The sequence below is a fragment of the Sorex araneus genome, chromosome 3 (assembly GCF_027595985.1).
Source record: "Sorex araneus isolate mSorAra2 chromosome 3, mSorAra2.pri, whole genome shotgun sequence".
In the NCBI taxonomy this organism is placed as follows: Eukaryota; Metazoa; Chordata; class Mammalia; order Eulipotyphla; family Soricidae; genus Sorex; species Sorex araneus.
In genome coordinates this window covers 93,229,258-93,243,640 of record NC_073304.1, presented here as the reverse complement: position 1 = coordinate 93,243,640, position 14,383 = coordinate 93,229,258, and the positions used below count along the sequence as shown (strand labels likewise).

Sequence of the window (14,383 nt, the reverse complement as noted above, 5' to 3'; positions counted from 1 at the left end):
TTGTGTTCCTCCAAATTGAACACTTTGGCTTGGCCCAGTTTTATTTTTATTTGTGGGGAGACTAGGGAAGTATATATAATGTTGTTATTCTGTTAATCTTGAGGTATGGCACCTAAGTGGAATGACTACCCGCTGCTCCTGCCCACTTGAAGATCAGTATAAAAATGAGCCTCTTGCATTTCTTGGAGGTGTAGCTCATTTCTATTTTCTGAAGGGCCCTTATGGTTCTTAGGCAACAGAATGATAAAAATCAGGTCTTAGAGTTACACCTACATTGTGGAATTTCATGAAATATCACACAGATAGCATTTTGATAATACGTGACTATTATTTTGTTATTATTGTCTTCAGTAAAGTTTCCAGATATAACCTAGTCAGTGAGAGATAGCCCCCTCTGCTGCCAGAGCTAGTTCTGGTTTGGTTCTTTTTGTTTTTGAAGTCATGTTCCTTAATATATCATGTCACTTAAATAACCTCTTTAGATATTGGTAAGGTGGCCTTAGTAAGAACAGTAGCTGTCATTTTTCTTACAGGGTGAATAAAGTATCTTTGAGTATACACTGTCCCTCATATAATCTTTGGTGGTTGTTACATGACTTAGCTGTTACCTTTTTAGTGAAGGACAGTACATCATTCTGATTATCTTTGTGTACTTATTATATTTTCCTCAAATTCATGTCTCTCATGAATTTGAATCCTATAGGAACTTTGATATTCTTATTTGATTTTTGTCAGTTTGAAGTGTGGGTGTGGTGGTAATTATGATTAAACAGCTGTTTTAAAAGATGTCATGGGCTGTTAGACCATTCCTTGGAGCTATGGGCTCTGTCCTTCGCTGTTTCTTTGCCTAATTTTTTCACTGGCTCCAGTGAAATTTATATCTGTCCAACAAGAATATGCACCTTTACCATTACATAACTTTACAACGACAATCCTGTTTATGTTAGCATCAACTCTAATATAAGCAGTAAAATATTGTTTGGGTTAGCCTCTAGTCTAGCAAGGAAGAATGGGGATTTTGCTTTTAAAAAGGTTAAACTGCATGTAAACAGTGTCACTGCCGCTTCTTTTGACTAACAGGGTGAACTTGAGTCAGAAGACACTTGAATATGGCTTACTTAGAACTCAATTTTGTTTTATAAGTGAAGAACAGTACTTATGATGGAAAAGAAATGTTCTTATTTTTCACCTTTAATCTTCTGAGTTCCAAAGGTGTTAATTTGACTATTATAGCGGTCCCAGTCCCAGGAAGCTTGGGTCAAACCACACTTTCTCCAGTCAGTGCCTAAAACCCTCATTCCCTGAGGGACTCAGTTATGCGGCATCCCTGTGCCCTGAGTTTACTTTTAGCCTAAACAGGATGTTCTCAATTTCTTCTCTCCCTTTTCTAATGCCACATCTCTTGACAGCTGTCAGTGTGTGGTCATGTCTGTTGAAGAGTTCCCTTTGAGCAAAATGATTTGTTCTAAAGAAAGTTTACTGCTTACTTGGAAGAGAATAGTGCCCTCAAGATCTCAATGATAACTCGAACTCTGGCTCCAGCCAACCCTACAGAAAACTGGGGATTTTCAGTGCTTTCAGAGTTGTCCCCATTGGTCAAGGGACCAAACCGTTATTGCGCCTATGCCATCAGACACTGGATCTGAGCTTCAAGAATGTTGGAACCTGGGGGTGGTTGATCTCTAAGCTCTGATCACCTCAACTCTCGGGTGCCAAATCATCCTGCAAAGAAAGTAGAGCTGGGTGGTATACCAAGGGCCCACCACAGTCACCACTGAGCCCATAGAAACTGTTGGAAGGGCACTTTGGTTGTCCTTAAGAACTCTAAGCTGGCCAAGTCTTGGTCAGCACTCAGATCACATGGTTTCACCATCAGATTTCTATATCTATTTTAGAGAAAATCAGTTTGAAAGGCAATGTAGGAGAGATGAGTAAACTAGGGTGAATTTAAGGGGAACTTAACTCAATGTAAAGCTAGGAGGAAAAAAATGATAGACTTTGGACTATTAACATGCTTTAACTAGTTGGAGAAAACAACAGTGGATAATTTTACAGTTAAAGAATTATTTCTTTTATTTGGCTCCAATCTTTTAAATTTAGAAATTCTTTGGAAAGAATTTAAGTTTTGAGTTATTGTTGAGTTTAAAACACCTATTGGACTAACTTTCTTTGACACGGTTTTTATTCAGTAAAGATTGCCATTTCTGGGAACATGATATGATCAATGTTACACCTGAATCCTTGTAATGATGAACATGTTCACGCTGGGTTCTGTGAGTACTGAAGCTTTTTTCGTGTTCCAGATATTGATGAATGCAGCACCATTCCTGGAATCTGTGAAGGGGGAGAATGTACAAATACGGTCAGCAGTTTCTTTTGTAAATGCCCCCCTGGTTTCTACACTTCTTCGGATGGTACCAGATGCATAGGTAGGTACAATGGTGAGTGGTGTACATGATTTCTGTCATTTAGTTCCAGAATTAACTTCTTTCTAGCAACTTTCCTGAGAGGTCATACAATTTCTTACTTGAGATTAAATGTGCATTGATAGAAATCTGTAGAACATTTTAGCAACTCTTAAAGAACAGAGGCACCTGTGTTCTTGTTTTAGGATTTTTGCGCTCATAAAAGAGGGGATACTTCAGGAATCCCTCTGGACACCCCCCATCTATAAATTAACTTTTATAGGTGTCAGGTGTCAAATCTTGAAGCAATCTCGAATTCCTCTCTTTTTTTATATGTGTATAAGTTTATTTCTGTTAGACTTAATTTTTTTGTTTAAGTTTTTATTTTATTGAATCACCGTGAAAAAAATACAAAGCTTTCAGGTTTAAGTCTCAGTCATATAATGATTAAATCCCTATCCCTTCACCAATGCACATGTTCCACCACCAAGAACCCCAATATACCCCCCTCCCACTTACCCCCCACCTAAGTAGCTAATGATCTTCACTTTATTCTCTCTATACTTTGAATACATTCAGTATTTCAATAGAGAACTCACTATTATTGTTTGGAATTTTCCCCCAACAATAAGGCCTGCTGAAAAGGCATCATTTAATAATTTCTTCTCATTGCTGAGAATGAAGACTCTATGGATTTCTGATATTTTAGCTCAGTTCACAGTCTAGATGCATTTCTGTAAGAAGCTACTCTGGGTGCCAAAATGGGTTAGAAGACCTCTCGGATCATAGTCTTTAGGAGCAAAAGGTTCGTTTCTTGTGCTGCAGCCCTGGATCTTATCTGGGCGGAAGGCGTGCCGGTAACGCCCCCCCCCTCCCAGGACTGCCTACAAGCTACGTCACTGAAAAGTCCTACCTCTGGGTTGGGGGGGTCTTAGGAAGTGCTCTCCCCATGTGAATTCCTCTCTTTTTATCTCAAGACCTATGTTAACTCAGACCTCAACTTGTACAATCATTTCTTAATTGGTCTCCTAGCTTCCTGGTTCCAGTAACCTATCTTGTCAAATCTTTCTTTCTAAAAGAGTGCTTTAACTGAATAACTGTCTTACCCCCAAACCTGAATTCAATAGAATGTAGAAGTTGGTAAGTTCTGGTCCGTGTCTCATGGATCCTTCAGTTACTATATAGTTGTACAGGACTGCTATGGTTGAAGTAGGGACAGTGAAAGGGACAGGCATCTCCCACCCACACCCTACTTACAGAAACTCCAAGAAACTATGCTTTTTTTTTATGGTTGTGCATTAGACTTCCATGTAAAATTTCAGCTAAATTAGGGGTTTTGTTGTTTTTAAGAAGATAGATTTGCCAACTGCTGAGCTTAGTGATTTATTGCTAATACTTTCTTCCTAGTTCAGTAGTCTAGAAGAAAGTTCAAGTTTGAGGGCTCATGATTTAATCCTCAAAACGGGGTTTCTCTCTGATCACTCCCAACCTCACTCACTCATCAGTTCAATTTCTGCTTCTCACTTCCAATGAACCATTCATTTGTTTCCTCTGTGCATTTGATCAAAGATGTTCTTATACTCAGGATATTCTTTCCAAATGAAGCCCCACTTTGAGCTTTTTACTCTGTATCTGTATCTTGAACGATGTCTCCAGTCAATCTACCCGGAAGCAGTTTCTTTGTTATTTGAGGATACGCTTCTTATAAGTGACCTCAGAAGGAAATTTTGTATGACTATGTGTTTTTCTCTCCTAATTAAATTATAAATTATAAGAGACTAAAAACTACAACTCTCATATCCTAGGTGCTTTCCTGCACAATTTCTTGAATGTAATAAGGACTCAGTAAATATCCAGTACCAATCAAATAAGTAATTCCTTGTTGATAGAGCAGAGTAAGGAGGTCTGTGGCACAAGCAGTATAGCACCGTAGCACTGTCATCCCATTGTTCATCGATTTGCTCGAGCCGGCACCAGTAGTGTCTCCATTGTGAGACTTGTTACTGTTTCTGGCATATCGAATACGCCACAGGTAGCTTGCCAGGCCCTACCGTGCAGACGGGATACTCTCCGTAGTGTGTAAACACACAAAAAATGAAGGGGGGCGCCACACCAGGCACAGGGAAGCGGCATTCTATCTCTCCCGCCGCCTGTGTTCGATAGTCTCCAGCCGCTTCCCCACCCTGGGGAGTTTGATGGCGATGATGAGGCAGGTGAAGGAAGGAACGAGGGCCAGGCTGGTTGATCTCAGTTGCAGTTTATTCCATTCCCATCTCCATCCTCCTCTGATTCTCCTCCTGCTTCTTCTTCCCCCATGCTACTTCATTCTCCTTCTCTGGATCTGGATCTCGATCTAGCTTCTCTAGATCTGGCACTGGAACTGGACCCCAGCCCACTCTTTCAGCCTAGTTAAATCCCCAAGCATGAGAGGTTGGAGCTTATACATAGGTGTGGTCATAATCAATAGGGGTAAAGTTCTTTTCCTCAGGGGATGCTGCTTCCAGGACAGATTCTCTTCCAGCAGGACGACCCACCCAAGAGCGGAATCCCATGGGTGTGTTTCTCCTCTCCTTGTCCAACTAACATATGAGTATTCATAATATTAATCATTTTGTATGGACATAGCAAGAGACGCATTAAGCTTATGGAATTGCTCTCCTGGGGTCACCTTGATCTCAGACTACAGTGCTCAGGCCAGATTAGTCTTTCCTATCCCTAGCAGGGTCCTAGTCTTGTCGTTGCTTTTGGATCATGACAGTATTTGTCCATGACCAAGCTTTTAACTTATAGTTAAGCATTAGGCGCTTTGGCCAGACCCATCTCGATGCCAGGGTAGCACATAACTCACCGCTTGCCCTGGGTCCATCCCGTCCCTCGTTGGGACCCTGCTTTTGGGGGTGCTAGGAAGTAAGGGCAGCTGAGGCTTAAGTCGAGAAAGCAGATGCCCAGGAGTGAATAATATTCGAAGCCAATTAAATCCCATGTTACCAAAGCATATTAACAACTGTCTTTCTTTGTCCATACAAAAAGGACATTGCTTTAAAGTAAACTATTCAAAAGACACAAGGAGAGGAGAAAGGCAATATTAACTTACAATACAAGCTCAGTGTCCTAGAAAGGTCTGACCTTACAAATTAACAGAGTCTGATTAGGGGGAAAAGCTGATTAACTGGTTGGGGAAGAGAGCACAGAAGTGGTTACAGATAGACAAAGGAATGGGGGTGACTCGGGAGCACTTTGATGGGTGTGACCCGATATACCTAAGCTCCTTGTGGCAAGGAGAACAGGACATACCAATGTTGTCTTAAAATATCTAGAGATTATTACCAGATAAGCCAAACTCTGTGGCAAAGGAGAAAGGACAAACAAAAGATATCCTACAGGTAGCTTGCCGGGCTCTCCAAGAGGGAGGACTCGAACCCGGGTTCGATTAGGCAAACTCCCTACCCAAAAGGTGAACGGTACATTTGGAAGTTTTTCCTCTGTCATATAGTTTCAAAGAGACAGCTTTACTCCTCACCACGTGCCATGAATTTCTGGCCCAGGATTAATTGCACTTGAAATGCTGAATTCCTTTTTATGTAGTCATATATAATAAAAGCTGGGGGAAGATGGTTACAGTTAAGTGTCTGACTTCTCCTTAGCAACACCACTGGTGCCTGAATTTCCAGCATCTATCCACAGAAACTGGAACTAGAGGGAACAGGGTAAGATTCCTATAGTTTTTTTTTCTCTGCAGATGGACCCAGTTAGCAATTGGTCTCCAGTAGATTAGCTCAGCAGAGAAGTAGATGAGAAGTTCTTTCCTGGCCATCAGTCATTAGATATTTCTTAACCATTTGGAAGTACAGTGCAATGGTTACAATACATTTGTGTATCACATGATTTATAGTTTAGAATGTCTTTTTCTGGGCCTGAGGAGATGGTTCAAAGGGCAGAAGCATGCCCAAAGCCTTTAGTTCAATTCCTGGTACGACCTCTCAAACCCACTGAGTGTAGTGCTAGGATAGCCCCCAACACCACCTAGCCTCAGCACGGAACTGTTTGGCCCAAAGCTGTACCAGGTATTATGAGGAGTGGTCCCTGCTCTCCCTAGCATAGTTTGAAAAGTATCCCTCCTCAAACGAAAGAATATTCTCTTTATTAACCATACTATTTACAAAGGAAGGAGGAAGAGAAGCTGAAATTTGTGGGTCATCTCCTACTTGTGAAGTTTATTAAGGGAATTATATGACATCATGTTCAGTTGGAACTGGATATGGGAAGAAGCTGAGGTTTGGAGACTTTCGACCAATGTGGTCCAGTTGTTTAAGCAGCTAATAAGAGAGGGAGCAAGAATCCCAACTTGGGCCCAAGTCTACAGTCCAGACTTGTTCCATTGTTTCTTCCCAAAAGAACAGCAAATGCCATATGTTTCTAGTCCTCACAGACCAGGCCAGCTCTGCTTCACCTCCCTGGAACTTCTCTGCCCATAATTATCACCCTGTTACAGAAAATGATCTAAATGACATTTCTGTTTTCCCTGATGCTTGTATTTCTTGACATGTTAAACCACAGCGATCCCCAAAGTTATCCTATTGTCAAGAAAATACGTGTTGTCTCCAACTTATAAAGAGAGCCAAGGTCTGTTAGTAAATTGTTTGAAATGAGTTAATCTAACCAATATTATTTTTCTTAGAAAAACCTTAGCTGCAGATAGTGATGCACAGTATCTTCCTGTTAATCTCTTCTAGCCATGAAATTCCCATTTTTTTTTTACCTCTGGGACTCTCAAACCACCTTAGCCTCAAAATTCTCTTGGCCCTAAAAGCTCTCACAGTATTATTTTATTTTTTGGCCTGTGACCTTCCTTTGGCATTCTACAGTATTCTGTATAGGGTTGATTCTTCACATTTTTGTGTTCTGATTCATAAGTTCTGGGAAATCCTAAAGAGACTCTATATACCTAGCCTGGGCCTCTAAGCTCCTTGCTCCTTGCTGTACACAATAGGATAACAGTTAGTTAGGAGAGGTCTATAAGGGAGTTAGAGTGACCTATTAGCACCCATATATTTATTAATTTGATAGTCTTATCCCTGAGTTCTTTTTTTAAAATTTTTATTTTATTAAATCACCATGTGGAAGATTACAATGCTTTCAGGCTCAGGTCTCAGTTATACAATGCTGAAACAACCATCCCTTCACCAGTGCCCATATGCCACCACCAAAAAAAAAACCATACAGTACACCTCCCATCCCGTATCCCCACCCCCCGCCTTGTAACTGATAAGTTTCATTTTACTTTCTGTTTACTTTGGTTACATTCAATATTTCAACACAAACCTCACTATTGTTGTTAGGAGTATCCCACTAGAGTCAGACCTACTGTGAAGACAAATGAGGTCGAGCGGCCGCAGTATTATTCCTGGGTTCTGAGACTAACAGGCAGGTGGCTTGGAAGAGTAGTGAAAAGGATAGGGATGCCTCTGACTTCTTCTCTGCCAGGTATATTAGCTGGAGCAAATAATAAATATATGTGGGATACAAATGTGCCTGTGTTCTCCTATCTCCTGGCATCCCCTGCAGGCCTTAATATTCTTCTTTCTCAGCTTCCCTACATCATCAGATTATCCTAAATCTACCATGTCCTCTCTGTAAAAAGAGCCCCAGATCCTGAGCAGGTCCTTCCCACTTCCTAGGACATTGCTTTCTGATGAAAACTTGCACACTTGGAGATCAGATTCTCTCAATGGTTCCCTATCTTCACCACTCTTCTTTTCCTTCCTTATCACCACATTTTGTTTTCTTTAAATTTTAAAATTGCTTTTTTTTTGTATTTTTAAAATAAAGCTTAAAGTGGATTAAGCTTTTTACTCTGCAAAATAATAAATCTGCAAAATGATTATTGTATGTGCAGGTGACATTTGCAATTCAGAAACACATTTATGAGCATCCCTCAATCCCTCAACCAAAATATGGCTGGGAATTTTATTCTGCACTAGTATTCACTATTTAGATTGAGTGCCTGATTCACTGATTTGACATACAAGGCAACCAGCTAGACCATGAACTAGTATTAATTTTCAAAATAATAGATATTTTCCCACGAAGAGTTGGCCATTGGCAGCTGTATATCACAATGTTACTCTGAAGCTCTGCTAAAACTTATACATACAAAGTTTTGTTTAAATGTTTACACTGAACTTTGACAACTACATTCACTTGAAACTGGGATAGAAGCCAGTGTTGAAAATCTCATCTCTTCCCTTTCTTAACAGCCTTTGGTTTCTATGTCCAAAATATTTACTAATCCCTAAGTATGTACAGTTTGAGTAGATTTGAGGTTAAGCCAATGAGACTGTAGGAAGTCCCACTTCTCTCTCTTTACATGGGGGGGTGTAGTGTCCACAGATTCACAGAACACCCCTTGCCTGTCCTCCCTCTCCAGTCATTTGCCTTAGACCAGACTGGAGTAAAACTTGTTCTGTCTCTTTGCCGAGTCTTTACCTCCCACTAGGTATGCTGGAACTGAGACTACATGAAATTTCTGGGTAGCACATTTATACTTGCTGGTTGAAGTCCTTTTCAAAAATCATCATCTCGTCATTTTTAAAAGCTGATCCATAACTTTTATTGATGGTTCACCTAGATTTGTATTAGCCTTCTTGCACTTGATGCTGTTAAGTGTTTCTAAGTTATTAGTCTTGCTTTTAAACATTTTTTTCTTCCTGTAAATTCCCTGCAGTTTGCAAGACTTGAAGGCATTATTTCATTTTGTTGATGTTGTTTTGTTGTGTTTGGGGGCCACATCTGACTGTGCTCAGGGCTTACTCCCAACTTCAAACTCAGGGACCACTCCTGGTAGGATCTGGGAGCCATGTGGGCTGTTGGGGACCAAAGCCGGGCTGACTGTGTGCAAGGCAGGTGCCCTACCACCACACTATCACTCAGCCCTGAAGGCTTGGTTTTGTAATAAAGATGCAGATGAATGAAATTATAGGTATTATCTCTTTGGAAAACCTTAATGTTTAATATGTAGACTTATAGGCAAAAGTCAGTTTGACTGCACAAAACTCATCACTTGGGCTGGAGAGGTTGTTCAGGAGTGCTAGAGCACGTGCCTGGCATGCACGTAACTCCAAGTTTGGTTGCCTGATACCGCATGGCCTGCTAGCCTACCAGGTGTAAGCCTCTTGACTCCCTTAAATTCTCTCAGATTTGCAAAAGAAATTGCCACTTATATTCAGCTAAATGAGCATGATTAAATTATTGTTTATGTTTGAAACTTTATTTAAAATAAACTGTGCGGAGGCATATCTTTTTTTCTTCTTCCCTTCCTTCCTTCCTTCCTTCCTTCCTTCCTTCCTTCCTTCCTTCCTTCCTTCCTTCCTTCCTTCCTTCCTTCCTTCCTTTCTTTCTTTCTTTCTTTCTTTCTTGTCTTTCTTTCTTTCTTTCTTCTTTCTTTCTTTCTTACTTTCTCTCTTCCTCCCTCCCTCCCTCTCTCTTTCTCTCCCTCTTTCTTCCTTCCTTCCTTCCTTTCTTTCTTTCTTTCTTTCTTTCTTTCTTTCTTTCTTTCTTTCTTTCTTTCTTTCTTTCTTTCTTTCTTTCTTTCTTTCTTTCTTTCTTTCTTTCTTTCTTTCTCTCTCTCTCTTCTTTCTTTCTTTCTTTCTTCTTTCTTTCTTTCTTTCTTTCTTTCTTTCTTTCTTTCTTCTTTCTTTCTTACTTTCTCTCTTCCTCCCTCCCTCCCTCTCTCTTTCTCTCCCTCTTTCTTCCTTCCTTCCTTCCTTCCTTTCTTTCTTTCTTCTTTCTTTCTTTCTTTCTTTCTTTCTTTCTTTTCTTTTCTTTCTTTCTTTCTTTCTTTCTTTCTTTCTTCTTTCTTTCTTTCTCCCTTTCTTTCTTCCTTCCTCTCTCTCCATCTCTCTCTCCCTCTCTCTCTTTCTTTCTTCCTTCCTCTCTCTCCATCCCTCTCTCCCTCTCTCCCTCTCTCTCTTTCTTTCTTTCTTTCTTTCTTTCTTTCTTTTCTTTCTTTCTTTCTTTCTTTCTTTCTTTCTTTCTTTCTTTCTTACTTTCTCTCTTCCTCCCTCCCTCCCTCCCTCTCTCTTTCTCTCCCTCTTTCTTCCTTCCCTCCTTTCTTTCTTTCTTTCTTTCTCCCTTTCTTTCTTCCTTCCTCTCTCTCCATCCCTCTCTTTCTTCCTTTCTTTCTTTCTTTCTTTCTTTCTTTCTTTCTTTCTTTCTTTCTTTCTTTCTTTCTTTCTTTCTTTCTTTCTTTCTTTCTTTCTTTCTCTTTCTTTCTCTTTCTCTCTCTTTCTCTCTTTCTCTCTCTTTCTTTCTTTCTTTCTTTCTTTCTTTCTTTCTTTCTTTCTTTCTTTCTTTCTTTTTCTTTTTTTTCACTCACCATGAGATACAGTTATAAAGCTTTCATGGTTGAGTTTAGTCATACAATGATCGAACATGCACCCTTCCATGCCGATCCAGTGTGTCAATGAGAATCAGACATGAGGTAACCCAATAAAAGGGATCTGTAGAATGATGTTTTCCGATGTGGCTCTAAGAAGATCCCTTTCTGCCACAGTTTCCACCAACAATGTCCCCAGTATCCCCCCCACCAACCCTCCCCCTTTTTCTGTGGCAGACAATTTTCCCCATATTCTCTCTCTCTCCACTTTGGGGCATTATAGTTTGCAATATAGATACTGAGAGTATCATGTTTGGTCCTTTTTCTACTTTCAGCACCCATCTCCCATCCCGAACAATTCCTCCAACCATCATTGACTTAGTGATCCCTTCTCTGTTCCAGCTGCCTTCTCCCCCAGCTCATAAGGCAGGCTTCCAACTATGGAGCAATATTCCTGGCCCTTGTCTCTACTGTCCTTGGGTGTCAGTTTCATATTATGTTTCTAAAAGAAGGGGCTGCTCTCAGTATATGTTAGGTCAATCAAGGTGTTTGAACTTAGCTCCTGCTTTCTCTATTTCCTGGTACTATTTCAAGGGCTCAGGAATCATTTTGCTTCTCCTCAGTCATGGGCTCCTTTCTGGTAGCCGATCCAGTGTGTCAGTGAGAGTCAGACATGAGGTAACCCAATAAAAGGGATCTGTAGAATGATGTTTTCCCATGTGGCTCTAAGAAGATCCCTTTCTGCCAAAAGAAAATCAATCCAGAACTCTTAGAGTCTGTGGGATTAATAACTTGAAATCACAAACATTTTTGAACTCGTGAATAATTAGTGCTTCAGAGAGTCTGGCTATGCTCCAGGACAAAAGGGAACTCTTGGTCAACACGCATTGGATCTCATGGTGAAGTAGCTCATTCCTTAAAATTAAAAAAAATTCTCATCTGTGTGACTCAGTTTCAGACTGAAAAATAAGAAAGATCTTTTAGAAATAGAGATGATACAGCAGACTTTAGGCTGTTGTTTTTAAATATATTTATATCAATATTTGTCTAAAGTGACTTGAATGAAGTAGTTTGAAACCACGGACAACACAGTTCCCTTCAGAGTAGACACAGGTCTTTCTACCTAATTAACTGTCACCAACAGTGATTTTCTTAGTCTCTCTTTTCCTAGAGCACATATGGTTGTAATCACTTGTTCCCACCTTGGGGCTGGAATGTGGGACTTTGGCCAAGTGCACCAGCTCACAGGGGGCAAAAGGTGTGAGAGGAGGGGATTTCTGGTGGAGCATTGTTCTGAGGAGTCTGTGCAGATGCCTTCCAGCATGCAGGAGTGTGATTTGCTCCTTCCAGGGCTCGAGTTCGGAGTGTGGAATTGCTGGACTGGTGAGAGGTGAGACAGGTTGGCTCTCACTAATGTATGTGTGCTTCTTTGTTCTCACAGATGTCCGCCCAGGATACTGTTATACGGGCCTGACAAATGGGCGCTGTTCTAACCAGCTGCCACAGTCCATCACCAAAATGCAGTGTTGCTGTGACACCGGCCGATGCTGGTCTCCAGGTGTCACTGTCGCCCCTGAGATGTGTCCCATCAGACAAACAGGTAAGACTGTCTCCAGTTTTCTACAGATATCCCAGCTCTACCTTCATAGGCTGAAAGGAATTGTGCCCGAGGCAGAGCTGGAGGCCACCCAAGCAACTAAGATTCCAGGGACATTTCTTCACACGGTATATAGGGAATACAGAAATAAATAACTTACAAATAATACCGTGTTCAGATGCTGCTTTCTCCTTTGCTTGCTAATTTCCATTGAATAGCAAAGCAATCTCTTTAGGAAATACTTGCTTCCTCTTATTCTCCTGTATTTCTTTCTTTTTCTTTTTCTTCTTCTTCTTCTCTTTTTTTTTTTTTTTTTTTTTTTTTTTTTTTTTGCTTTTTGGGTCACACCCAGCGATGCACAGGAGTTACTCCTAGCTCATGCACTCAGGAATTACTCCTGGTAGTGCTCGGGGGATCATATGGGATGCTGGGTATTAAACTCGGGTCAGCTGCGTGCAAGGCAAATGCACCTGCTGTGCTATCGCTCCAGCCCCCACATGTATTTCTTTGGGGTCTCCTATAAACCTCGGAAACTCAAGAGAATAAAATTCAGCTCTTCTAGAGCCTATTGGGTGAGTTATTTTGGACACCCATTTCCTGCTTCCCTAACATGGGGCTCCTCCCTCTCCCTTGTTGCCAAGTCCTATTGACTTTTGTTCTTCTCCATATCTCCTTTATCTGGCATATTCTTCTCATTTCCCTGGAAAGCTCATTTCCTTTAGTTTTGAGCTTTGCAGTAGCCTCTGAACCGGTCTCCATGGTACCCACATATATTTCCCAAAGCAAAACCTCACTGCAGTTCAGCTCAAAATAATTATGTCCTGGTAAGCTTTGTTTTGTGGGCAGAGAGAGAGGCATGGGGAGTGGGATGCCAGGGATGACGTAGTGAGGATGGGGAGATCCTGAAACAGTGGTGGAAGGAAGCGGGCATCATGGTGGAGGTTCTGGTGTCCGAATGCGGTGTGCATAAAATCCAATCTTTTTAAAATTAGAAATCATAGTGGCTAAAATAAAAATAATATTTATATCATTGTATTATCCAGCGGTACATACTTATATGACTTTGGCATCTTTAATGAGCCTATTTTCAAGTGATATATAATTTCACTTGAAATTTTATTTTATTTTATTTTATTATTTTAAGAGGATTTCCCCCTCTATTTGTAAATTTACAGAAAAGTTGGAAAATACAAAGAATTTCCATATACCCTAAATGTTAACATTTTTGAGCACATTTACTTTTTTTTTTTTTTTTTTTTTTTTTTTTTTGCTTTTTGGGTCACACCCAGCAATGCTCAGGGGTTACTCCTGGCTTTGCACTCAGGAATTACTGAGCACATTTACTTTTTTAGCCTCTTCCTTTCTCCTCCTGTTCCTCCCTTTTCTTCTCCTCTCTCTTACCACTTCTCTTATCATCCTTTTTTTATTCATTTGAGAGAAAATTGCAGGAATGTTTTATATTTTTTATTGAATTACTAGATACCACCAATTTCCCCGATTTCCCTCCCTCCACTCCCCCCATCCCAGCAGGCACTTTTCTTTTGTCTGTCTCTAGAAATGTCTTTTTATCCCTAAAATTTTTAAAAATATCCCTAAAGTTATGCACTCATTACTAGACTCATTAATATTGGTACAATAAATACTATTATATAATTCTCTAAATGGTCTACAGACTACTCAATTTTCAGAAATTATATTAATTTGGAGCAAAAGGAAAATATTTTGGCTCTGTATGTAGGCTGATAATGTGTATGACATTTGCCACTTTCAATTTGGTTTAGTTTCTTAGTTTTAATCTTTTATAAATCTTACATTGAGGGCTGGAGCAATAACACAGCAGGTACGGCGTTTGCCTGCACACGGCTGACCCAGGTTTGATTCCTCCACCCCTCTAGAAAAGCCCGGCAAGCCACCGAGAGTATCTCGCCCACATGGCAGAGCCTTGCAAGCTCCCCGTGGCATATTGGATATGCCAAAAATAGTAACAACAAGTCTCACAATGGAGAC

General features: G+C 40.5%; 1 protein-coding gene across 1 annotated transcript in view; it reads left to right on the top strand.

Annotated features, from left to right (window-relative positions):
- FBN1 (fibrillin 1) overlaps positions 1-14,383 on the top strand; it is a 263,339-nt gene that overhangs the window by 135,599 nt on the left and 113,357 nt on the right. The window contains exons 9-10 of the mRNA XM_055132062.1: positions 2,304-2,429; positions 12,221-12,379. Coding sequence (XP_054988037.1) covers positions 2,304-2,429; positions 12,221-12,379 — 285 coding nt within the window. The remainder of the gene's footprint in view (positions 1-2,303; positions 2,430-12,220; positions 12,380-14,383) is intronic.